This window comes from Lineus longissimus, chromosome 19, assembly GCF_910592395.1.
Source record: "Lineus longissimus chromosome 19, tnLinLong1.2, whole genome shotgun sequence".
Lineage (NCBI taxonomy): Eukaryota > Metazoa > Nemertea > Pilidiophora > Heteronemertea > Lineidae > Lineus > Lineus longissimus.
The window spans coordinates 8796651-8820975 of record NC_088326.1 but is presented as its reverse complement, the minus strand read 5'-3'; the positions used below and the strand labels follow the sequence as shown (position 1 = coordinate 8820975).

Below are 24325 nucleotides of genomic sequence, written 5' to 3'. Positions count from 1 at the left end.
TGGAAGCCTAGCACATCAAACCATTTCCTGGTTCAGTACCGAGGTGACATCTGGTGTTATGACGGAGAACTAATCATTTTGTACTGGAACGAGTTTGGCAGGAAACGGATGGGAAGTTACGGTCGTTCTAGAACGAGTTTGGCAGGCAAAGAGTTAATATAGAGGATAGAAGAAGAAGGATATTGGAAGCGACCTACAAGAGAAGTCAATCCCCTCCCCTCAACAGAGCGGTGTTGGTTTGCATTTTCACCTATTGCCTATGTGGGATATATCTACCTCTCCTCAAATGAGCGAGGGGATACTCTACCTTGTTTCTCACCCTGCGAGTCCTGTGAGTCGTCTCCTCCTGGGCTCTGCTCAGCGCCCTTGGACAGGTCGAGGAGACTCCTAGCAATCTCATCATCTATCGTTTGGCGACTTGCATCGTCTCCTTTGTCCGTGCCATGTTTTGTTCGATAGCCATATATTGTGCCAAGTCTGGAAAATATGATTTTGAGATTGCCGTTGAACACAAATAGAGTCTAAGTACCTAAACAGACACTTTTCTTGAGTGCAGACACAGGCCACCTTTTGTAAGTCACGTGACCAATTCTTATAGTGCGTAAAGATACCAGAATCATAGCAATCACTCGGCACCAAATTATTTGATAGACACTTTCTTTTTCTTCTTCTTCTACTTCTTTAGCGTTCACTCTGAAATTGGAGGTCATTTTCTCCAGGGAGTATTCCTCCTCCAAGGTGGGATGAGTGTTTTGCCACTACTGTTTAGGTTCTAATTATGTTTATTGTCACTTTGACTTTGGCCAGAGGTAGATTCCACGCAAGAGACTCATGTTTCTCACTTGGTGGGTTTATTGTCACTTTGACTTTGGCCAGAGGTAGAGTCCACGCAAGATACTCATGTTTCTCACTTGGTGGGTTTATTGTCACTTTGACTTTGGCCAGAGGTAGATTCCACGCAAGATACTCATGTTTCTCACTTGGTGGGTTTATTGTCACTTTGACTTTGGCCAGAGGTAGATTCCACGCAAGATACTCATGTTTCTCACTTGGTGGGTTTATTGTCACTTTGACTTTGGCCAGAGGTAGATTCCACGCAAGATACTCATGTTTCTCACTTGGTGGGTTTATTGTCACTTTGACTTTGGCCAGAGGTAGAGTCCACGCAAGATACTCATGTTTCTCACTTGGTGGGTTTATTGTCACTTTGACTTTGGCCAGAGGTAGAGTCCACGCAAGATACTCATGTTTCTCACTTGGTGGGTTTATTGTCACTTTGACTTTGGCCAGAGGTAGAGTCCACGCAAGATACTCATGTTTCTCACTTGGTGGGTTTATTGTCACTTTGACTTTGGCCAGAGGTAGAGTCCACGCAAGATACTCATGTTTCTCACTTGGTGGGTTTATTGTCACTTTGACTTTGGCCAGAGGTAGAGTCCACGCAAGATACTCATGTTTCTCACTTGGTGGGTTTATTGTCACTTTGACTTTGGCCAGAGGTAGAGTCCACGCAAGATACTCATGTTTCTCACTTGGTGGGTTTATTGTCACTTTGACTTTGGCCAGAGGTAGAGTCCACACAAGATACTCATGTTTCTCACTTGGTGGGTTTATTGTCACTTTGACTTTGGCCAGAGGTAGAGTCCACGCAAGATACTCATGTTTCTCACTTGGTAAGGTCTTTTGATTGACCTGGTATAGACACCAGATACAGGGAACCTCGGTTTCACGTCTCATTCCAAGGACTGTGAGGAGCCAAAAACCCTAAACATGGACATTTAACCAAGAATATCAGCACACATCTGTTTGATTCAGTGATTCATCTTGCAAGTAACGTGGTCAGATACATCATTGGCTGCCAGTAATGTGACGTCATCAATTTGTGACCCGTCACAGCAAAACCAGGCGCATGTCGCTCTGAACTTGGCAGGTTGAGAAGGACTGTTTATTCATTTCTCTGTTGTCTGCCTTTTGTGAAATATGAGCACATCAATTTCTTCCATTATCTCCTGGTGTCATTAAGGCTTATCTTCTGTGCGACAAGCGCCTGGTTTGGCTGTGACGGGTCACATATGTCTGAGCGCTTAGGTTTGACAGATGAGTCACGTATAAACACCTTGACTTGGAAAGAAGCCCATACATTATTTTCTATATTCATTATTATCTTTAATTGTCCATTTGTGATAAATGTGCTATAGTAGATCATATACAGCCCAGAATGATAGCCATACATTTCATAAAATATAATTCTGCATTCACTGGAACCTTTTTTTATACTGATATTTTGGAAGGATGACGTCATTAGAGCGATAACCAATCAGATTTTTAGACAATTTAATTTTTACCAAATTTCGGCCACATCCAGTACCTTTAAACATACAACCAGACAGCAAAATGTTGACTGTGTGACATGTGATGTATTCTTGCTAGGAGTATCTACCAAAAACATTTTATTGAAATCGAATAAGTAATAAAAAAAAGAAGCCAGATATCACACTTTGTGCATTTTCACAACGACGAACGACAAAGACTGCTGTATCATATTGACTAACAAAAAGGATTAAATGTCCACGTTACACCACCCTTATGACATCAAAACAATCACGTTTCATTGTTTTACCATGGTCTGAGAGTTTGGTTAATGACCTGTTCAGCTACAGAAGTGTCATTGCTTATTGTGCAACAATTAATGTGGGTAATGAACTGTAATGAGAACCATCCATCTGGAAACCAAAGGTTTTGATCTCAGCTGCACATGGCAAAAATCTGGTAAAAATTCAAAGTACTTTTTGGGAGTGCATAATCTTTTTTGTGTCACCTTGTAGATGATCATTAACAACAGTTCTAGATTTACTACAGTGGAACCTCTGTTAGCGGACACCTCTCTATTAAGGACAACCTCTGTATTAAGGACACTAGTTTGGGTCCCAAATTGCTTGTTTCCATTCAAATTGACCTCTCTAATCAGGACACCTCTCTATTAAGGACAGCACTTGTCAGTACAGGGGGTGTCCTTAATGGAGATGTTCTACTGTACTTGCCTTTGTTCAGAAATCTTCTCACCATCCAGGATGACTTTAGCAAATGTTGGCTGATTGCCCTGCTCCCCTCGGATGGCCACATAGGCAGGGGCTGCATTTGCTCTCGTCTTCTCTGGTGTTTCAACTGTCACCACTTCTTCCTCATGATCTGGTTCAGCCATCTCAAGACTTGATAAAACGTTCACACTTTCCCTGAAAACAGACCAAACCTTTGAAGCAAGGATGATGGCCAGGGGTATAGGCACCTATATATGACACTTGAAAAAAACCATTGACATAATCACATAAAAACTGCCCAATTGATTCAGTGCTTTTAGGGTTTAATGAGGAACCTGCACAACCAAACCTGCCAATAGGGGGCCCTGCAGGCAAGTGGACCATGGTTGTAATGAGAAAGTCATTTTATGGGTCAATGATTATAGCATTTTTCATCCCTCAGTTACTCTACATGGGGAAAGAGCACCAAAAATGTTGTTTTATTGGTCCTTAATTCTATTTTGATGAATTTTAGGGAGAAAATCAACAAAACTTAATTTAAATGGAAAATGCACTGAAAGTGTACCTTTTAGTACTAGTGCTGCCATCTGGATTTTCAGTTCTGCAGGTTCCTCATCAGTTTACATCTAAGAATGTTTGATACCTCACTGAATGAGGAATGTGGCTGTGAAAGCAATTTATGCAGAGGCTGCATGCAGGTCAATAGAAAAATGACATCATTTCATGCGCACAGCTTTAGAATGAACTGGATCAATATGATGATCTCACCTTGTCTCTTCTTCATCATCAATCTCCATATCCTCCCCATCATCACCATCGTCATCGTCATCATCATCGTCATCCTCTCCATCATCGTCAGAATTCATGCCAACTTCATCCTCAAGATCCTTCTGTGCCTTGGTCAACCTGGCCTGACGTGCGAGGGCCTCCAAATCAATCTGCGAGTCATCAATACAAATTGGTACTGGCAAGACACCAAGTTCAACACACTTCCTCTGGTGAGTTTTAGACTTCATGTGCTTGGTGAGATTGCCCTTGGTCTTGAATGAGAAACTGCAATGCTTACAAACATAAGGTCTAACGTCAGTGTGAGTGCGGATATGCTTCTTCAGCATGCTGGGTTTCTTGCACCTGATGCCACATTCCTCGCACACATATTTTCCACGGCCGCGGCCACGCACATAGATATACTCTTCCTCGGACTTCCAGCCTCCTTTGAATATCTTCACACGCTTTGGAGTCACCATTTCAGAAAGCGACCGTTTCAGTTCACGGTTCTCTGAATTTCGTCGAAGAGCATTTTCATCTAGTGATGCCTGTTTTGTCACCTGCGGCAGTTTAATGAACTTTGTCATCTTTGTCATCAGAATATTTGAGTCATCTTTTGCTCTCTGTGGGGATGTGATTAAATCTGGTTTCACCTTCGAAGGTGAAATCTGGCTGGAAATAACTGGTGCTGTCATGTTCCGCTGGGCAGGAGTTTTCACATTGTTGAAGAAGTTCCATGCACTGCTGTGGGTGAGGACTCCAGTGTTGGCTGCCTGGGTGGGTGCTGTCACAAAGTACTCACGCGATGACCACTTGCGCGTCCGATAGAGAGAGAACAGTGCCTTGCTTGACAGGCCCATCGGGTTTGGGTTATGACTGGCTGTCTTCCAATTTGAGTACATAGATATCTTATTGCTGCTTCCTATGGGTACGTACATTGGTTGCGTCCCTTGCAAAGAACAGAAAGACAAATTGGAGGACATACGAAGTGATGGATAGTTGTGCCCCAATAACAGTAAAGACATTGCTTTCTCTGGAGGGAGATTATGAATTGATGACGACTTTAAATCAGCCGGTACACGCATGACAATTTTCCCAGGCTCTTTCACTGGGGATATATTTGGTGAATCCTTTGGTGAAGTAGCGAACTTGAAGGAGCTGCTGGGGCTAGTTGATACCATCTGATTGCCATACATGCGGCCAAGGTGGAGTGGTGCAATTGCTAACCTTGGCTGACGGAAGAATTGAAAACTCTGGTTGACTGGCAGAATAAATGCTTGCTGACTTGACCCTGGCAGGGAAACACTTATGACCTTTTTTCCTGTGGCAACAACATCCTGTACTTCCCTTGGTGGCATTGGCAGGAGTCCTAGTAGTGACTGACCGACCAGATCTGAGCGTGGTTCTGGTTGTATTGCCACTGCTACAGGCATGGCTAGTTCGTCCCGCATCTGCTCCCCGCTGTGCTGTAAACCCATTGCAGGTTCTGACTGAGTTCGAGAGAATACATGCAGCCTATCATAATCATCCTTCGTGTCAGTTTTAGATCTTCGTTCCTTCTGCTTCTCTTCGCCATCAATATCGAATGATACTTGCTTCTCCACGGATGGCTGTCGTTCTACTGACGCCTGCTTCAAACTGCTAGTCAGAGAACTTCTCCCAAGTGATGTTGACTTGTATGCTTCCTTACGTTTCTGTGGTGTGGTCACCTGTTTGCTTAGCGATATCTTTGGTGTGTCAGGCTTCACTATTGACTCATCTTCGACAACACGCTCTGCACTCATTGACCGACGCATCAAAATCTTCCCACGCAACTTCTGCAAAGAATGAGAGCTTGCATGGCTTTGGTTTGGTGGTGTTTCTGTACTAGTTTGTCTCTGGAATGACGTCATCTGTGCCAAATTCGGTTGCGACAGGGAGCTGTTTGAGCCACCTGGGTGATGGCCAAGAGATGCGGACCTCTGTAATGCTCCTGGGATACTTGACAGTGACAAGGATGAAGAGGCATGTAATCGACCAAAATGTGGTATTCCAGACGCAGAAATCTCAAGACTTTTCGCACGGGATATATGACCACGGGTGTCTAATCGATCAGCAGCCAAGTATGGAGCATTACTATGAGACTGATCAAGAAGATCAACCTCCACAGAATCTGCTATGACAAGGTGACCCCCTTCAATCTCCTCAACGACGATATGGTCAATTTTAGGTTGAGACATTTGTGGTGCACTCAGCATTCTGCGAATATTTGGTTGATTTTCTGTAGGTACCACAGCAACCTGTGATGGGCTTTGATTCCTCAGGAGTAAATCTTTGATGACACTACTTGATCGAGATATTGTAGTGACACCTTCACGCGTAGGAGCTCTTGTCTCAGGTTTTGGTAACTGAATCTGTATTTTGATTTCTTGTGGTCGTTGGCGCTCCATCTCGACGGGAGTGGCAAGTTCAAGTCTTGGCACCTGCATTTGGCTGCTCATGCCTACATGATCCCCAATTATATAGTACTGCTCTTGTGGGACAGGGGTCACTACCTGTGGTTTTGGCATAATTCTCACCCCCTCTGTCTGTATCTGGTTTGAACTAACCATAACAACGTTCCCAGCTGGTTGTTGATATCCCTGTTGCAGCAACAACCTTGGTTGTGTATATTCCTTATTTTCACTGTTTTGCCGTGATAATCTCTTTGGTCGGGGTGGGTCAGCCATTGGTGTAGACAAAACTGCATCATTGGCGGATATCAGGGCAGAAATCCTCTGATTCAGCATTTCCGGTGTCATTGACTTGGATGGCTCCGAGGCACTTCGGAGGAGAAATTTCGACTGTTTTTCTGCTCGTGATATTCCAGCCGCCGCCGAATCAAAACTCCCAGATGAAAAAAGTAACTTTTCATCCTCCCCTTGATGCATGGTAAACGAATGTGACTTTGTAATTTGGCCTACATTTGGTCTTTGAAGTTGCCAATTCGATGAGGCAGTTTTGTCCTGAATGTCAGTTATTATGACAACTTCATCATGTTTAGTCGACGGTGCCTCACTTTGCATGCTTACTCTCCCCGTATATAATCCTGCCACAGATAAGGCTGCAGCACAATCAGAGTCTGTTGACTGGCCCTGGCTATCCAACCTTCTCGCTGGTGGCATCATTTCAATATGGGTACCTCCATCATCACCATCTAATTCACTCTCAGAGATATCACTTCCTTCCCCTATGTCATCTTTATCTGTTGATTTATTTAAGTCCATCTCGTCAATGCTCGCCGCAGAGTGACCAATCTTAATAGCATGGGCGCGGGATTTACAATGTTTGTACAAGTTACTTTTAGTCTTGAATGAAAATCCACAGGGAACACAAGGGTAAGGCCGTTCATTCGTATGAGCGCGGATGTGCTTCTCCAGCACTGACGGCTTGGCACAACCCCGACTGCAATATGGACAAATATGCCGGCCAGGTTTTTGCGCTGAATATTTTCGTTTCCGGGCAATTTCTTGGTTAGGTGTTGCGGCTGATGGCGTTGAAGGACTTGAACTGGGCTGTTGTGGATTTTGCACAACCTGTAAATCTTGATACACTGTTTGTGCCGGATATGCTAAATGGACGTTCTGTTCCATTTGTCGTGAATTATCTGGATTTACATAGACAATTTGATAACCGTGATCTTCCGAAGAGTCCGACTTCAACTGAAATTTTTGATTTGCATTATCTGCATTTAGATATTGATAAGTAATCATATCCTCGGGAACCACGGTAACAATTTGTACCATTTCAACCTCACCACTAGGTGGTGTGGTACTGATGGCTTCCACAGCTTCTACAACTGTGTTTGCGGCAGAATTCTCAACGGATACATGCACTTCTTGGACGGAACCTGGTGAAGACGTCAAAGCCTCAGTTGCTATGATTGGGACTTTAACCTTAGAGGTAATACTCTGCAGCTCCGAGTCAGTCACTTTGAACAATGCTTCGAGAGAGCGGTTACGCGCCGCGCTACCAAGATCAGAATCACCATCTTTAGAGCTGTCGGGACTTGGTGCTTCTTCCGTGGCCTTACTTTTTTCTGTGGTCTCTTGAGTCGTCCCATCAGATGGCGACACACATCTTTTCTTGCCTGAAAAAAATTAAGAAACCATTGGAGCCAGTCTGGTCATGTGAGTTTAACAGGAATTGATACACAATTGAAGGCCAATCATGTATTCTTTGTCCTCAACAATTTGGGCCCTGGAGCACAAAATACTGGTTGGATTTCTTTGAAGATTTTTTTTTTATCTGACCTCTGCAATCATGCAATTAAAAAAAAATTTTTGGGAACAATGAAATAAAGGTTTTGTGTGTATAATTACATGAACACTGGCAACACTGTGCATTATTTTGCATTTTTAGTTCTGTGCAGTTTATTTCCAGACAAATCTGTACAAAATGATCTAGTAACTATCTTTTTCTATCACAGTCATAAAATTGTCAATGTTTGACCGCGTCACATCAAATACTGCATGGGGTTGTGAATCTGAAATTTTGATACGATATTCCGGACAGTCGGGCAAGTAAATGGTGAAAAGTAAACTGGTACTTGACCACAGAAATTTTTTGATAATCAACTAATTGGACAGACGTTATATATTTCTAGATCTTTATATAGATATTTCCACTCTTTTCAGCTAACTGACAGAAAAATCTCAAAACACGCCCCCTTTTGCCAAATTAGCAAAATTCAAATCTTTTTCATCAAATAATTTCTTTATATCTGTAAACTTGCCACACCAAATATCTTTTCAATTCCTCTCCAAATATGCACTTGACAGTTAAAAACATACTCGCGTCTAATTGATAGGTCTGGAACCTCCAACCTGGGAATATTCAATGGTGGTCTTGTCTCATATTGGATCGGGCCAAAAATCAGTAGGTCCCCTCTCCCACCCCATTCCATCATTACACAGGAAATTCACAACCCAAAGAAGATTATGAAAAATGTAAAAAAACTCACAGTGGTGTGTATTGTTTTCAGTTGTTGATGGGGGGCTCAGCGATCTCTCTCTCTTGACACTCACAACTGAGGCAACTGGAAAAAAGAAACAAAGACAAGATAATACATCTCTGCCAGCCATGGCAAACACAAACATCACAGTTGACAGCACCTTGAATTCTGCAATGAAAAAGGAAAAACCTAAGCTTCAATTAAGGCCTCCTAATCCATTTTACCAATAAATTGGATAATCAAAAATAGCATCGCAAAGCGAGCATAATCCCTTGGCCTTAGGCCACAGACGTTGAAGGTGAAGTGAACTTAGTATTCATGAGATTTGTGAGAAGACAAGACAAGACAAGATTTGACTGATGAACGAAAGTGCCTAGTACACAATAGCACTATAAAACCATCATAGAAATCAATGATGAAAATTTGTGACCCGCTCTACCAAAACTAGGCGCTTGTCGCATCTGAACTTGACAGGTTGATACGGACTTCTTGTTCATTTCCCTATTGTAGACCTTTTGTGAAATGTGACCAAATCAGTTTGTAATAGATTTCACAAAAGGTCTACAATAGGGAAATGAACAACAAGTCCGTATCAACCTGTCAAGTTCAGATGCGACAAGCGCCTAGTTTTGGTAGAGCGAGTCACATTTGAGCATCAATTGTTATGGACACATTTTATGTTAAAAACTTGTGTATTATCTGATTTAGTCTGATGACTGTCCGCAGTAATGAAACGGCCAAGTGCCATTGTGCTCAGCGTATAGATATTTGGTGGTAAGGAATTCATCCTGGTTAAGAAACATGCTACATGTATGGTATGTAGGTCAAACCAAAGTCGGTATGACATGTGATGTATCGTTGCTTGGAGTACCTATCATAAAAACATCATCGAAAACAAGTCACCAATTAGCGAGATATTGCACACTCTTCATTTTTTAGTTTTGGCCTCCTGGTGGCCAAGCCGAGAATCAGATTGGATCAAAATTCGGTGTCCGAGGTTACATGTCATAGGGAGTCATGTGTACCAAATTTCAAGTTCATAGCTTTAGCAGTTAAGAAACGTGCCATAGTTACACTCAAACGGCCAATTTACGCCATTTGACGTATCTGACCTTGAAAATTAGGTCGAATCAAAAACCTATATGATATGTGATGTATCCTTGCTACTAGGAGAACCTACCATCAATTTTTTTTCGAAAACAAGTCACTCAAAACAGAAATATCACACTTTTTAGGTTTCCACTTCTGGCCCCCTGGTGGCCAAGTCAAGAATCAGATCGAACCAAAATTCATTGTCAGAAGTCATCTGACCTGGGGCCTGGGGGTCCTGTGTACAAAGTTTCAAGTTCATAGCCCTAACGTTTAAGAAACGTGCCACTGTTTTTAAACAGGATACGTCGACGGACACTGCGGTATTGTATAGACTCCCCTATGGTGAGCGAGAAAGGATATCATGATTTTACAAATGTAACTCGCAGCATTCATTTCAATACGGCTTAAAGAAGTTTTTCACAAAGCACCCCTGCTTGGGCCAAGTCAAAAAGTGGCACTAGAACATCTTTATTCCAAACAAAGCCAAGCATCAATAGTTACATATTGAAATATGCCTCGGAAACCAATAACGGTAACATTTTGGTTCACAATGTGATCCTTATTTTTGCCTCCCTTTTTTTTTCTTCGTCGATTTTACTCCTTGAAATCTATCACTACAGGTCCTATTATTTTGCATAGCCTAGTTAAATTTGTATTAATTTTGTCTAACGTCAGATTCATTTGGTATAAATCGCTGGTTTTTGGGAAAATGCATTTTTGCAGTCATTTGTCTGTTTATTTTGTGGATATTTTGGGTGGTGTCCGTTTACTCGATAACTGCTTTTAAAATCAAATAAAAGGTTTTTAAGGTATTTGATATGAATTAATATTACTTTTTGTCGAGTGGGATTGTCGTTGGATGTTGACTGTTGAACAGTTATGCGGGAATGACGAAAATATGTCCACATTGTTGAGAGTATATTCACTTCATGAATTAGAAGCTTTCCCTTTGAGAATGCCGAATTGTAAAATAGAATGTGATTGACAAACCAAAGTAGGTTTATTGAAAACAGTGTCCACAGTCCACAGTCCAGTTCTTCAGGGGTTGCACTGGTTACCTGTCCACTTACATATTCAGTTCAAGCTGCTGCTTTTATTGTACAAGGTTTTAAATGGCTTAGCACCAGAGTATTTCGATGATCTTATTGTAAAGCATGTGCCAAACCGGCAGTTGCGTTCCGCGGACAAGGGCCTCTTGTCTGTGCCAAGGACTCGCACTAAAAGATACGGCCGGAGGTCATTGGGACAAGTTGCTCCTGGTCTGTGGAATGCACTGCCGGCAACGATCAGAGGGTCACCAAGTGTTCAATCTCTTAAGGGTCGTTTAAAGACACATCTTTTTAGAAAACATTATTGTATTTCTTAACTTTCGGAGCTGTGTTTTTATATTTCGTATGTCATGTCTGTGATGAATGAATGTTTTAAATGTAAAGTGCCTTAGAGCATTGCTTTTATGAATAGGGCGCTATAGAAATGTTTTATAATAATAATAATAATAATAAAAATTTCATGATTATAGGTAGCAGCGTTCAGCCAAAGTTAACAAAGAGCCTTCTCTGGGGCTGAGCATAGTCGAATATCTTGGAAACTGCCAAATAGCACAATGACACCAAAAGACCTTTTTACCACCAAAAGATGAAGTGCCCAGTTCCATCAATGGTTACAGAGATATGCTCTGGAAACCAACAGTCTATTTGACCTCTGTAACCTTGAAAAGTAGGTCAAATTATTGTTATCTGGAATCATAAGATGAAATTTTATGAGCGGTTTCCACAGTAAATTTTTAGGACATTAGCTCACTGCTCCTGAGACATAGCCACAACAGACAAAATCCTGAGTTTCAGGTTATTTGAAAAACCCATCAGGAATATCCCAAGGATAATCCACACTTTTTCAAGACCGGCTATTTTCCCAATTTTCTAACACTAATGGAGTAGTTTACTTCCAGCTGAAAAGATGGCGACAACATTGGCGATGGTAACCAGCATGAAGTGTCCACTAAATATATTATACGGTCAGCAGAAAGGCACATACCACTATCATTGTTATATTCATCATTGGACAATAATGGTCCTGGCCACTTCATTGTTATTTTTATCATTGCACCACACCGCTTCCTTTCATCACTATTATTTCATCAAACTTAATGAGTTCCCACCACGAGTCTGGAGCCTGCAGTAGTGACATCCTGTCGCGAAATTATCAACTTCTGTCTGACGTCACTATTTCCAAATAAGGATAACCTTACAACTTTGTTTATTCTGAGTTGAAAATTCGGGAGCAGCACGTGGATTCCCCCCCCCCGGGTGCTGTATATGGGTTACATAATCGCCTACAAAGAGGCCACAGTCTTCTTGTGTATAAATAAAGTTTACGATGATAATGACCTGTTACGCTGTCAATAGTAATAGAACGTCCAAATAGTACCTTACGAATCTGCAAAGGGTGCATTACCGATAATGTTGCGAAATGAAGGTACAAGTTGATCGTATTGATCTCAAATGTTGTCTTTTTTCAAGATGAGAATATGTAGATGATACAAAAATGTTAACCAATGAAAAAACAGTATTCCTTGCACCTTACTAGTGATTTGGGATCCTCGAAACTCCTTCGATTTATCAATGAAAGCTTATTCCCGCCTTAGATTTTACCCGGGCCAATAAAAACTCCCCATTTTATAAGAGTTTCGGAGCAATCCTCCCTTTAAATGCTGAAGTCTCTGAACACTAATCTCAACTTCAGCACATACACATTCTCAACATCAAACACCTTCACCATCACACACACCATAAAATTATCCACCTCAATACCACAGGGTAATTGCAGGCCCTGACCACAAGTCTTGAGTTGTCTATTTAAGCTGCATTGTTTTAGATAAAGTGCCCTGAATCACAGTCAGGCAATATTATTGGAAGAGGTGGGCGGTTTCAATGAAGCTCCCGGGAAATATCTTGTGTAGCTGAAGTTATAGGAGCAAAGGGGCTACAATTACCCCATTTCCCATTAATATGACAGAAAATTATCAGTTTTATGACAGCCTCTCTTTGTCCATCGAATTTGTGACATCGAAAATTGGGATAGTTAGTCAGTGTTCTCAACCCAACCCTTTGGTCTGGTGGTCTGAGTATTTTAATAATGAAATGGACAGGGGCCATTGTGCTCACCGTATGAATACTAGGTGGTTAGCAATTCATCCTTGTTAAGAAACATGCTAAAAGTATAGTACATAAGTCAAATCAAAGTCGGTACGACATGTGATGTCTCCTATACTAGACACCGCTACGCTTGAAGCTGGAGAATGTTCAATTGGTCATTCTAAAATACCTTGGTACCGTAAAGTCAACTTTTAAATGGAAAATGCATAAGCCTTGTTCTGAGAGCGGAGTGTTTTGGACACGCAACGAAGATGCTCTACCAAAGTTCCCTCGGGTTGCACTAAAATGTGGAAACCATGCACACGTCACGTCAAAGGAATTTCACCTCACTTCAGAAGTTTGAGGCTCTCAAAACACTGCTTCAAACACAAATCAGTCAAGGAAGCATCAACCACCCTAAGTTTTTTAATGAGCACTACACATATTTGCCGAGAAAAACGCTCCAAATAGCCCATTTGGGCGGATTTTAGCATCACTTGAGCGAGCCGATGCGGACTTCCTTTGCGCGCTAACATAATGTAAACAACGGCGCTACCGGCGCTCCGGCCGGACCGGCGATGGATGGAATTTACCAAATTTGCACATATTCAAGTTATTTTCGTGGCCTATCTTTTTAAGTTTGAGGTATTTTAGAATAGAAATTGAACCCGAGGCGGAGGACCTTGGTTGAGTTACCAAGACACTCTCGGGTGGAGCTAAAATACAGTCCAAACCCGAGCCGACAGGCGAGGGTTTGGACGAAATTTTAGCTCCACCCTCGAGTGTCTTGGTAACTCAACCAAGGTCCTCCGCCTCGGGTTCAATTCCTTAATCCGAATTCAGATACCCATATCAGAATTCGTATACTTAGGGTATCAGAATTCTGATACTTTGGGCCAGATTTTCACAAATATGTCCATGGGGGGGGGGGGATATAGATAGGACAGCAGTTTTAGTGAAAAATGTGCACAACACTGTCAAACCAGCTTTTGAAAATTCTTCCGCTGCTTGTAAGCAGCAATTATATCCAGCCCCTGTACATTTCCCTGTGCATCATATGTGTATATTATTTGTACTGAAGACTTCGGTACTTTCTAAAAGGGCGCAAATGATGGGGTCCAAAATCTGGGGTCAGCTTCAGAAATGGAAGACAAGATTAGCTCTAACATCTGTCTTCACGAAGGTGGTAGCCCTGGCTGGGTAGTGGGCGTGTCCTTCAGTTAAGCCCTTTACTTAGGGGTATCCAAATTTGGATATGGGTTATCTGAATTCTGAGAGGGTATCTGAATTCCGATACGTTTCCAAATTCTAACATTTCGCAAACTGATCTGACATACAGCTGGTAACAGAACTAAGTATCTTGTCGTACTGTCGTCGAATCATACCCTGGTCGTGTCCTGGCACTGTATTGTCCTAGGTCGGCCCAATGAAATCGCAGTATGAACCGCGACTGTGGACCGAAACGGTTATGCTGGTAGGATAAAACTGACATAGGCCTACTAGTCTGTCCCACGAGCTTCATTTTTTAAAAAGTAATCTTGCTACATGTAGCATTGAGTCTTTGTTTTTTATTTTTGCCATGTCTAAAGATAATGGTTCGGAGAACATGCTATGGTAGTGATCAGCAAACTATATCATCACTTCATATACATTAACTTTACTTTGATTAAATAAAATAAATAATTTCGGTAAGGGAATATGTGAATTGATATTGTTTAGGTATAGTGGATGTTATTAACATGCCGATCCACCATCGTTGTGCGTATTTATCCATCCTTCACCGCTGATAAACTCCCCCAGCTATAATTTTATTCAAATACCCCCAAACTCCAGAATATACTGTAGTTTCATGAAAATAACACCACTTCGGGATATTCAAGGCCCGGCCTCTTCTCTCGAGTCTATTCACCAGAGGTAACCAATGAGTGACTTCGCTGGCCCTTGTGATGGCTCAGCCGAGCTGTCACGGTTACGCTAAACCACTTATTACCGCAGCCCTATTGATTCGAAGTGTTGTGGGCCTACTGGTCGATGAGTGCGCATGTGGAATGACGTAAAGGGTAAGGCCACTCGCCGACCGTTTATACAGGTTGTCTCATAAAACTGAAGCACCATTTAGATTGATCCAAACCCCCCAAAACAAAAAAGTCCTTATTGAAACTCTGAAGGAAAATCTACGAATGCTTGCATTAGTAAAGCAAAGTGAGATTCAGGCAATGATAGTAGTCACGAAATTCCGAAGAAAAACGAGGAGCTCATCCTCTGTTTTTCTACAACCCTCTTTTTTTATTTAGACTCCCTAGGCCTACGTGGGAGAAAACAGAATCGAAGTTTCGAGGATTTGTGGTTTTCTTGTGTAATTCTAGGGCCTCTTAGGCCTATAAATGAAGCCCCACTGAGGGTACCCACATTGCAGACAACCTGTGCGACAATGGATGCTGTAGAGCTGCTGAGAAAACGACGCCGGCGCTACACCGTGAAGGAAAAACTTGCCTACCCGAGAGACCAGAAGGAGGCACTGGTGAACGGTACGGTGCGCAGTATGACAGAGTTCGCCGCCCACTATAACATCCCCTGGGAGACGTTTAGAAGGTGGAATCTCGAGGACCTCGAGCAGAAGCAAGAACAAGGGCATGGCCGGAAGAAGACGGTGATGGAGCCCCGTGATCCGTTATGGCCACAGGTTGAGGACCAGCTTTACCAATGGCTGCAGCAGATGAGAGAGCGTCGCCTCGCAGTCTCCGTTCTCGACATTCAAGATAAGGCGTTGGTAGTGTGGCAAAGCTGGTGGAATGCGTTAGCCCAAGATGTCAGAGAAGGGATTCAGCATTGTCGCCCTCAGCTATGGGATTTCAACGCATCCATAGGCTGGGTGGAGTGCTTGATGAAGAGACGCCACGTGTCCCTACGGAAGGTGACCAAGAATACAACGACCGTCCCCGCTGATGCTGCTGCAAGGATCCAGACCTTCCGAGATGCGGTTACTGGGAGCATCGATCGTCTTGATATACAGATGCGGTTCTTCTTTAACATGGACCAAACCTTTGTCCTGTTTGATATGAGAACCATGTACACGGCCAACACCACGGGGGAGAAGGCCATAGACGTCCGATCATCCAGGTCCAATACCAAGCTGGGAGACACCGTCACCCTCTGCATCGCAGCCTCTGGAGCAAAGTTGTCGGCGCACATCACCTTCCCCAGAAGAGGTTTCGTCCGGGTGCTTGCAGCCCTCCAAGACAACCCACCAGCAGATGTAAAGATTACCCAGTCGGAAACTGGTTGGATGAGGGAGGAAACGGCACACCACTGGTTAGATGAAGTCCTATCACCCCACGTCACCGACGAGGCCGACCAGTTCCTGTTAATCGTCGATCATTATCGGGTCCACCGGACAGAGAACTTCCGGACGAGTCCGCGACATGAGAGGCAGCCTGGATTACGTACCTGCTGGTTGCACATACTTCGTACAACCGTTAGACGTTGCAGTCATGAAGTCCTTCAAATGTCACGTACGGCGACAATGGAAATCGTGGAAGAAGGACCACACGGACGAACGAGGAGACTGCCTTCACATCGGCCTAAGAGACGTGACCAACATCATCAGAGATGCCTGGGATGGTGTTGATGAGGACGTTATCGTCAACTGATTTGAAGCATCGTTTCGACCAAGGCCAATCGAAGCTGGACCACATGCTATCTTGGAGGAAGAAGAGGAGACTGCCGTGGATGGACCAGAGTTCGTGAATGTTGTTCGAGGAGGACATTGTGATGGACTAGAACTAGAATTGACTGTGGGTGTTGTGAATGATTGTGGGTACGATTCTGAACGCTGGACAATCTAATAATGTGTATCTTTAGGTTTGAAAAAAAATTGAATCCGGATTTGCATCGGTTTTTTTTTATTCCTTCACTGATCACTTCGGACAAGACTGTACATCAGAGGGATGTTCGGTTTTGTCTCCAGATATGTGACGGACAACTTCTCATTCTTACCAATTTCGCACTGCAAAGTATCTTTGAAAGCCCGAAGCTGGTAAGGGATGATAAGACCCGAAGACATGCTCCATTACCTCCCTGAGCAGTGCCTCACTTTGAAAGGGCAGGTCAGTCCCTAAAACCAGCAGAAGCCAATATGTCAGTTGGACTTTTTTCATGGACACCCTGTACACTATCAGCCATTAGCACTGGGACACCCTTTACATGTTCTGGGACACTCAGTATACAATGTCCGAAGGCCCGATCCATTATCCCATTCATAGGAGACCTACGAATCGGTTTCAACAACCCAAACAATAAGGATTGGACTCGAAACTGAAGTATTGGATATGAGGCATGGACAACCCTCTCTGGAATCCCAGCCAATGATCGGCCTTCTCAACAGCTCTGTTCGCCACCCTATGAGTCAGGGGCGGCGACACCGGCTGTTAATGAAGTGGTGTTATTTTCATGAAACTACAGTATTTCCTTGTGATGTAGTTAACCTCACCTGCAAATATATGCCCAACTTTTGCCACACACAAGACAAACATGACCTTCTCAGCTACTTCCCTTGCTGTTTCTACTATAAAACCAATACTATTTATTAAGGCCGGCTATACAAGCTCTGGAAAAAACACAGAACTCAGACCGTACAGCTCAAAAACGATACTTAGTTCTGGTACTAGCTGTAGGGGATCATGTGTACCAAGATTGCACATTATACCTTTTTTAGTTTTGGCCCCCTGGTGGCCAAGTCTAGAATCAGATCGCACCCAAATTTGGTTTCAGAGGTTACATGACGTAAGGAGTCATTTGTAACAATTTCAAGGTCATAGCTTTAGCAGTTTAGAAACGCGCCATAATAACACTGAAAACTATTTTCATGTACACTTCCTGTACTTTATTTCAAGCCTCTATCTATTAGATAAAGTAACAAAAAATGTCTTTGTAGTAATTTACGCCTTTAGCCTCCTGGTGAGACGAATTTAAGTCGAACCGTGCTAAATTTTCTGTCGGGGGCATTTTCTTGGCTGTTAATCCTCATGGCTTGATTTGAAGTGCCTAGGTCTTACCATTACAAAACGTACCCCCATGTTGATGGACGGAGGGACAGACGCCATTCTGAATAGTTATTTTACCAGCTCTGCTAACTTTCTTCAGCTGAGCTAAAAACACCATTACTGCTTCCAAAACTTTGATCTGGTGGTATGGTTTTTGGCACGGCTTGTGGGGTTGTGGTAAATGTAAAGATAAAATAATATTTTTGCCTGGTGGCCCACCAAACCAAAATGGACTGAAGTTAACACTGGTTTCGTGGAAAACAATTATGGAGGAACATAATATGATTAACGCCCATAAAATTATATCAAGTCATGTTAGCCTACATTCTGTAGTCATAGTATTCTGTGACAGATGATCTACCAACAATATGAAAAAAACCCTTTGCTGCTTTACAAATTATCTGGATTGAATATAATGTGCATATATGAGCAGAGTGTTCTTCACACGATAAGATTTCCTATCACAACTAACTTTGACAGAGAATATGCCAAATTTAGAAACAGCCTTTTGTAGAAGACTCTCACGGAAGTTTTAAAGAGTTTCACATTTCCTGAATCATGCTGCTGCAGCTTACAATTAGAAGAACTCTCACATTCACGACAATAAATGATACATAGCATATGGCATAATATCATATCAATATTTTCATCCTGCTTCATTTATCACAATAACTTTAATGCACATACCGCATGAATAACACTTACATTAATTATAAAACACATATATTTCACAACAAAACAAAAACCTAGAAAAAGTAGTTTTTAACTCACATCACTGAAGGTTTTCCTTTGAGAGCGCAATTCCCTATTCCAGGAGATTTCCATCAATGACAGGAATATCGATAAACCAAGTTCAGCGACCTGACGATTCACATTCTTTTGTTCACATTGCATTGTAGGCCTAATCCAGGCGGTGGAGACACTGACATCAGTTGTTCAATGGATTCAAATGTTTTTAGCTCAGGAGTGGATTTGCAGTGACATCCAAAGGCCACCCCATGACTAACTGAATAGACTCTTGGTCCTTGGACCTGCTTGATGATGTGTCAATTGTCTCTCAATTCTTTTGGCCAAATAGTATGTTCATTATTAAATAATGAACATACTATTTGGCCAAGTAATGAACATACTATTTGGCCAAAGAATTAAGAGACAATTGACACATCATCAAGCAGGTCCAAGGACCACGAGTCTATTCAGTTAGTCATGGGGTGGCCTTTGGATGTCGCATATGCTACATGTATGTCAATGCTATGCTATGCTATGTCAATTTACTTACCCTTTTCTTGGGCAGCTGTTTCTGCCACATTTTCTGCTACTTCCTCCTCTTCCTTACCTACAGGTAAAGTAAAACAAGGAAATAAACAACAATAAACCACTTTGGAGAACTGTTTACTGTATACAAAAAGAAACTTCAGAAAACATCTGAAATTCATCAGACCCCTTCCCCTCCACATGACTTTCAAAGGATGAGACGGGTCAGAATAGTTCTTATAATAATCAAGATGGTGAGGAGGGTCACATTCTGGTAACTGTAACTGTGAGAGTGATCTATACACAGACTTCAATGTATCAGCAATGATACTTCAGAAGTTCAATGCATATTTCACCAGTTATCGATAACAAAACCTCCTCTCGTGGCGCATATCGTGAGATGGAGTCAGTGCAGTAATAAAAACATCGCCAAACGATATGTTCAGTATCAGCATAAAGTATCATTTTTTGGGAAATGTATTGAAATATACAGTAGAACCTCTCAATTAAGGACACCCTTGGGACTGACAAGTGCTGTCCTTAATAGAGAGGTGTCCTGTTTAGAGAGGTCAAATTGAATGACAAAACCCAATTTGGGACCAAAACTAGTGTCCTTAATAGAGAGGTGCCCGCTAAGGCAGGTTCTACTGTACGTCCATAATTTATAAGAATACAAGACGAAGGTATAACTGCAAAACCATTCAAAGAAACCTCATGAGACTCGATCGTAATGGCATCATTCTCGTCATGAACTCGATCACTTGGGCAGCTTAAACCAGTCGAGAATTTTAGAAAACAATCTTATTTCAGCATGATCTATTCTAGTTTCAGAAAGATCTCAAGAGCCAAGTGTATTTCCAGCTGGTCCACAAAATAACAAATACAGTGCTTTAGACATTTCAATAGTTACTCAAGGCAATAATTGGTGACATTATTCTTCTTCTTCTTCAGCGTTCGCTCTGCACTTGGAGGGGTCATTCTCCTAGGAGTAATCCTCCTCCAAGGCGGGATGAGCGTATCCTGCGTGCCACTACGGTTAGGTGCCAATTGGGTTTATTGGCCTAGTGGTCCGACTTTGGCGAGAGAGATAGAGTCCACGCAAGCTACTCATGATTCTCACTTGGTGGGGTCTTAGCTTGCCCTGGCATAGACACCAGGTACAAGGAACCTCGGTTTTGAGTCTCATTCGAAGGACTGTGAAGAGCCAGGAATTTTTAGTTCCTTGAAAGCCACGCCGGATCATCCAGACATACGATCCTGGGTTCTCCCCGGGATCGAACCTGGGCCCTATTGCGTGGTGACATTAGATAGCCCAAGGCATGGTAATGTGGGTAAGAGGATGAAGATCTGCCCAATGCTAACATTTGTGACGTCATAGCAACACACGTTGATGAGGTCACATCGTTGAGGGACTTGGTGATGTCACAGCATAGTACTTTAAGCAGCTGACGTTGCCATGCAACATGCAGGTAAAGAATGACGTCACTCCCAATGAAAGACAGACATTGTGGAGAATAGGTCTTTTTTCTGTCAGAGACGTAATGAAATATAAGTGTCTGGACATTTTAAGCCCACCTTCGGGAACATTTGATGTAAGTCAATGGAGGAGATTGGCAAACATTGAAAACAGCATTATGTTATATCATAGATCACAAACGCATGTATTTTCAGACAATGGTCATACATTGACTTGAATTGTGGTTAATTTCAATCTTTGGAGTTCCCTCAAAGTACGAAAGTTCAGGCCAAAGAATCTTTCAAAATGAAATGGCAAGGGCAGTTGCTCACCTCCCTCAGATATGTTCTTGTTTTCGGTTTTAGCCACCTGGTGGCAAAATCAGAAATCGAACCAGATCGAAATTTTGCCTCCATGGTGTCATTTAATACATAGGGGAACATGCACCAAGTTTCAAGTCGAGAGCTCCAGCAGTTACAAAATGTGTCTTGCTTCCGGACGAAGATGGATGCTGCGCCATAAGACATGTAAGATATAAGCTCTCCTCTCGCTTGCATGCCTACCATGTCTCAAAATCTAAATGCAGTAGTTAAACAGCACACCAATTCCCCCCCCCCCAAGGATTTGGGATTTAGCAATTTCAAATTTATATTGCCACCATAAGATATTGGAGAAGGTCTCTGTCTGTTTCTGTAATGTTATCTTCTTCAATACAGAAAACCATAGAAGGTTCCTTTCAGCAACTGTGGAGCACTGAGACAGAATGTGACATGTTGTATGAAACGGGACCCATCCCTTGAGTTTCTGTTTCTCTAGGCCTACACCCTATAAATATAGCCAGTAACTATGGAAACACACTACTGTATTGAATTTAAGCAGTTGAGGAAAAACAAGGTATTGCAGCTACTCCAAGGCAAGACAAGTAACAAATCCACTGACTTTCATAAACAAGTTGCCAGGTAGGGAGTCAACCCGACAACTAGCACAGTAACAAGCGCCTCTAACAACCTTTGGTACAGACTTGCTCAGGGTCCCAACTAAATTCTAAATAATCTATCCAAGCATCTCATGTTCATGAACTGCCTTGTCCACAAAGACAACATGAAGGAGGAACTGCACCATCTTCTCATCACATAAGGCCTGAACATGTTCTACAATATGTGTACATAGTAGATTCCACATCATCCTTCTACTTAGTTCTTGGATATTTCGGGAGTGTGTGTGTGGGGGGAGGGCTAGCATATTTGGGCTGAAAACCTGATGAAATATAGTATGGTATGGTGGTTACACCTATTGCCATCTAGAAAGGAAGGCATGGTAGTCATATTACCAATTACATTTCCAAAAGCATTTACTCTGCCCCCTGCCCTCCTCTAAAGATAGCCCTCGTCCCCTACTACATGTAGATTAGCCGAGTGAATATTGGCAATTGATACCAGGTGTGATACCATAAAGGAATAAATATAAAGGTCTCACTAAGAATTATGTAATTGGGGTGTTTTCTTCAGATACTTTGTAAAGCAATCAGTCATTATCTTAATGGATCTTCGCTTTTTTTTGTCTCAAAATAAACGAATGAACAGCAGTACATGTGGTTTCGAATTTAATCTGTCAAGTACTACTTGTAGTCCGAGAGATAACACAACTTTATTAATGTTGTGGTGTGCGCAATCCTGGTTAGTTGTTTCTGAAGTGGAATTGCAACGCCTAAGGTAGCAGCCATCTTGGATTTTGACGCTGTGACCTACTTTTCAATAGAGTTTTTACGAATGCCTAAGGTACTTATGCACCAAATTTGGCTTTGATACATCGCTTACTTCTCCAGATATCACGCTCTATGCACTCGCAATATTTCAACACGTAAGGCGGCAGCCATCTTGGATTTAGATGCAGGGACCTAATTTTCGATAAGGTCCTTACTAATGCCTATATGTACCCACCCACCAATTATGGTTTTAATACGTTGCCGACTTCTCCAGATATAGTGCTTACAAGTGGCCAGACAGACTGACGGACTGACGGACAGAGGGGATTTTCAAATAAATGTCATCACTACTTCTCAAAACTGTTGAAAAGTAAAAAGACGGAACATGTCACTTTTCATATCTGTGTTGTCTTTCACACTATATCTAAATAGTTTTATAAAAACCTGTGAATTTGAAGCTAGCGTTTGCTTTAAAACAGGGTGTTTGTAACGGCCATGTTCAGCTGATCGAAGAATTTGTTCCAAGTTCCAGTTGTGCGGAATTGGCTTGGGTCAATGGCTTGGGTCAATGCGTGACCCGAGAGAGCTCTGTCCCAATGTGCCACTTTCAAAACAGGCGTTACGTTGGCTTTGATGCTGAAACCATACATTCCTAGTTGCCTGACTCTTTATTGAAAGACTGTTTGAAGTAAGACGCATCAGAACTCAAGTTTGCCAAGCTTGATGAATTCAAAAGAGGATACGAAGAGCTAAACAAGAGCACTGTGAAGGTACTTTCAGGGATGACCTTTTTTGTCTCCAGAGTCTAAAAAAATTACTTTCATCGGCGAAAAATGGCCGCCTTGTGTTTAAAGTTTAAAATATATACTCCTTGTGTGCAAAGTACATGTAGATAAATTTAGGCCTGAGAAGACCTTCATAATACTCTTCTTTTAAGAAGAGTATTAAATTACCTAAAGAAATCAGTTCTGGATGTATCAAGTTCTGGTACATCTTTATAGTTCAAACAAAAGCTTTGCTATTAAAATTACTTTTTAAACATTTTAAACAGTACAATGTGCAAAGTTTTGAATAACATTTTTTATGAAAGGCATAGATTCCCATGCTGCATGAATTCTTTGTCAAAATCCTGTACTTTATAAATGGCATCACCAGACGAATCTGATCGTCACCAAGTCACTCGATTCACCCTTCACCAATCATCCAAAACGCATCTTATGTTTTCTTCTTTTAGTGTGTCCATTCAGATGAGGTCCTGTTTTATTGGAAATAATAAGTCACCAGAGAAGAACTGTGTGATTGGGTTTTTTATGTGTACCCTTACGGAACCAAGTCATATCAAGGTGACAATAAGGTGATGATAAGGTGACTCTCGGAGGTGACATTGAGGTTATGTTCAGATGACAGCAAGGTGATGATAAGGTGACAGCAAGGTGATGATAAGGCGTACTTTATTTCAAGGTGATGATAAGGTGTACTTCCTTTCAAGGTGATGATAAGGTGTACTTCATTTCAAGGTGATGATAAGGTGTACTTCATTTCAAGGTGATGATAAGGTGTACTTCATTTCAAGGTGATGATAAGGTGTACTTCATTTCAAGGTGATGATATTAAAGGTGTACTTCATTTCAAGGTGATGATAAGGTGTACTTCATTTCAAGGTGATGATAAGGTGTATTTCATTTCAAGGTGATGATAAGGTGTATTTCATTTCAAGGTGATGATAAGGTTTACTTCATTTCAAGGTGATGATAAGGTGTACTTCATTTCAAGGTGATGATAAGGTGTACTTCATTTCAAGGTGAGGATAATGTGACAATGAGGTGATCATCAGGTGTATGGCTATCACCTCAGTTCCGTAAGG

At 42.0% G+C, this 24325-nt stretch overlaps 1 protein-coding gene across 1 annotated transcript in view; it reads right to left on the bottom strand.

The window, feature by feature from the left end:
• LOC135502795 (uncharacterized) overlaps nucleotides 1-24325 on the bottom strand; it is a 77396-nt gene that overhangs the window by 9777 nt on the left and 43294 nt on the right. Inside the window, exons 2-6 of the mRNA XM_064795900.1 lie at nucleotides 19326-19382; nucleotides 8788-8862; nucleotides 3807-7914; nucleotides 3042-3233; nucleotides 308-477 (exon numbers count right to left, since the gene is read on the bottom strand). Of these exons, the coding sequence (XP_064651970.1) occupies nucleotides 308-477; nucleotides 3042-3233; nucleotides 3807-7914; nucleotides 8788-8862; nucleotides 19326-19382 (4602 nt within the window). The remainder of the gene's footprint in view (nucleotides 1-307; nucleotides 478-3041; nucleotides 3234-3806; nucleotides 7915-8787; nucleotides 8863-19325; nucleotides 19383-24325) is intronic.